The sequence below is a fragment of the Limulus polyphemus genome, unplaced genomic scaffold (assembly GCF_000517525.1).
Source record: "Limulus polyphemus unplaced genomic scaffold, Limulus_polyphemus-2.1.2 Scaffold8468, whole genome shotgun sequence".
Classification (NCBI taxonomy): Eukaryota; Metazoa; Arthropoda; class Merostomata; order Xiphosura; family Limulidae; genus Limulus; species Limulus polyphemus.
This window is the reverse complement of record NW_013674078.1, coordinates 1-2979: the sequence shown is the minus strand read 5'-3', so window position 1 is coordinate 2979 and position 2979 is coordinate 1. Positions and strand designations below refer to the sequence as shown.

Genomic DNA, 2979 nt, shown 5'->3' with positions numbered 1-2979 from the left:
CCTATGTACCCCCTGAGAAGTGCAAATGTACCCTTTAGGGTACATGTGCCCCAGGTTGGGAAATTTCTGTCCTAGTACAAACAGTAGTGAAGTTAGGCTAGGCACACCTGGCTCCTAGATCTGAAAATATTTTTGAAAGTGTGTTTTAACTATATTTTATGAACAAAATTACCTAGGCCAACTTCTGTTGTGGTTAGTAGGAGTTTATCCTCCTTATTTCAAAGAATTTAAATTTTTCTATCTAGAAAATCCATTAAAATTCTAGGTTTAAATAGTTCTACTGTAGGGAGATTCAGGAGATTGAACAAAATCTTCCCTTTTGGCATGACATTTTAATACCTAGAGGATCTTTGTGAAATCTTTAATGTAAATATGGTCAGTTTCTCAAGTGAGGGCACTTTGTAAAATGTACGGTACACCACCAGCAACTGATGCATCTCCTTTAATCTGGAGAAAATTACTAGATCGCACTTTAAATTTCTGCAACCGCCAGACTAGTTCAATAGGCGGCCACAGATGGCATTGCGTGTGGTGCGTGCTCTTTTGGTACGGGCTACTTACATTAAGTAGGTACGTCACTCTCATCAAAAGTTTCTTATAAATATTAAACTAGTGGATCAAATTGCTTGAATTTTTTCATGAATGTTGTCGAGAATATGTAGTTTAACAAGATACAAATATTTACTTTTGATTTTTTTTCAATGTTTTACAACACAGAATGTTGATAATAGTGTATGAAAATTCAAAATATAACGTAATTGAAAATAAAAATTTTTCTGAAAAACAAATTTAATGAAAGTTGTTTCATTAAATTTTTATTTATGTCAACAGACAGAATTTAAAGATGGCATCATGTGCCTCCGTCCCAAAAGAGTTAATTGTTTACATCTGCAGTTGGTGGTGGTGATTCCTCCATTTTGTGTGATTCTTAGCTTATTTTGCTTACATTTAACACTAGCTATGGCTTCTATGCAAGGTCCAAGTGACAGTCGTTGTGTCAACCGTAAGCACAAGTCCATATCGATACAAGACAAAGTACAACTGTTCAAACAACTCGACCCTGGGGTTTCCGTGCTGAAACTGTGTGATACATATGGTATTGGTTCATCAACTGTTTATGATATAAAGAAGCAAAGTGTAATTTGTGGGTCAGAGGTGTATTGTTGAATTATTATTACGTGACCTCTGTTGGTCCGGCAAAACGGATAATACGGCAAGGATCTGGAACCAAGGGTGCCAGAAAATTGGTGTACCGGTATCTTGTATATTACAAAAGTTTTTAGAATAAAAAACCATTAATGGCACTAATAGCTTGTACCTATACTTTCTAGCTTGTACTTATACTTACAGTATATTCAAACAGTGAGACTATAGGGTTAACATTCTAGATTGTACCTTTACTTATAGTGTAGTCAAACAGTAACACTATAAAGTTAATATTCTGGCTGGTAACTAAACTTCAAGGTCAATTACAGCTGCACCTTAGTTTTAGGTCTTTAAGATGGCTTTAAAAATTACATATTTAACAAAAAATAAGTAATATATTGAAATCCTATGAGAATTAACATGATAAGGTGAAAATAAAAAAAATCTAATGTATATTCTTATCTTTATGAAATTCTGAGACACTTACACTATACTTACAATGGCAACACAACTAAAAACATTGCTAACTCCATGTATACTATTAAGTTTAGTAAACTTTTATTTCAAGAATACATAAATTGCTGGTATCGGTAAAATGAGCTAATCTAATAAAATCCTGAAAAATGTATTTTACTATTTAGCAATTTGCAGTTTTCTGACGAACTTCCGTAGTAACATTTCAATGATTAAGCTAGGTATTTAAATTGCAAGTTTGGCGTTTTCTTTTTCCAATTTCATGAAAAAACTGCTGGGATATTACATTTTATTTTGGAGAGTTATTTTTGTAATGTACTAGTAGAACTTAGATTTAGTTAGAAGACTAATGTAATTTATCATTTATGTTACCGTTATGTACAGATAAGAGCAAATTATTTTAAATAAAACTGTATTAATATCAGGGCTATCGTTACATATTATTTTTCTCATAGAAATTAAGGAACAGAATAAATAGTAGATCAACTTATTCAAAATGTTAATTACGTATACTAAAAATAAATTTTGTTCGTTTCATACATACTTGCCCTTGTACAAATTCTGAAGGACGTTTTGAAAATCCCGTCCCAAGGCCCCAAATATTACAGTACCATTAGTAACACGCATGGTGTCGAACACTCCATCGTGTACAATCATAAACTATCTTCACTTTTTAAAATTCAGGTGATTAAGCGCCCTCTTAATCACTACCAATATATATATATATAACTAGAAATAAATAACTCTTTAATATATATATCAAACTAAACTTACCATTTTCGACTGAGCGATGGTTCTAATCGATTTCTTTGAAATGAACTACAATGTATCGTCCACCAGCCGGCTTCACTGTGTTGGTGCTCTAAATTCACCAATGACGCATTTCCTGAAGGTTGAATCTCATGGTCACCACTAGAGTCGTTGATTGAATTTAGATGCTAGCTTGCTGAGGTTATTTTGTAAGATAACGGTTTAACTGAAAAATTAAAATATATTATTTAAAGGTTGCTTCATCTGTCGGTGAAGGTATAATTCAAGTTTCTTTTGTTGTTGTTTTTAATGAGAAACTAAATCCAAAGTTCAGAAATCGTGTAGTTTAATTTGTTAAATGAGAATCATTTTGCTTTGTGTTTTTTATTGGGAAGGTTAATTTAAATTATTTGTTGAAAATAATGCGACTTTCAGCTCATTTAACGATATAAAAAATTAGTTTATTTCTTCCTTAACATTTGCTACAGGCTATTTTCAGTTCTACCCAGTAGTAAGCCCTATTCCATAAATAACAATTGAAATTAAAAGAGAAATTTACTCGTTAATAATAATGTTACGTCTCCGTTTGTTAATTAACTTTCCGTAACT

General features: G+C 32.0%; 1 protein-coding gene across 1 annotated transcript in view; it reads right to left on the bottom strand.

Moving 5' to 3' along the window:
- LOC106475361 (malate dehydrogenase, cytoplasmic-like) overlaps nt 1-2546 on the bottom strand; it is a 25494-nt gene extending 22948 nt beyond the window's left edge. Inside the window, exon 1 of the mRNA XM_013936049.2 lies at nt 2395-2546. Within this exon, the coding sequence (XP_013791503.1) occupies nt 2395-2397 (3 nt within the window). The 5' untranslated portion in view covers nt 2398-2546. The remainder of the gene's footprint in view (nt 1-2394) is intronic.
- Between the last annotated feature and the right edge of the window lie 433 nt (nt 2547-2979).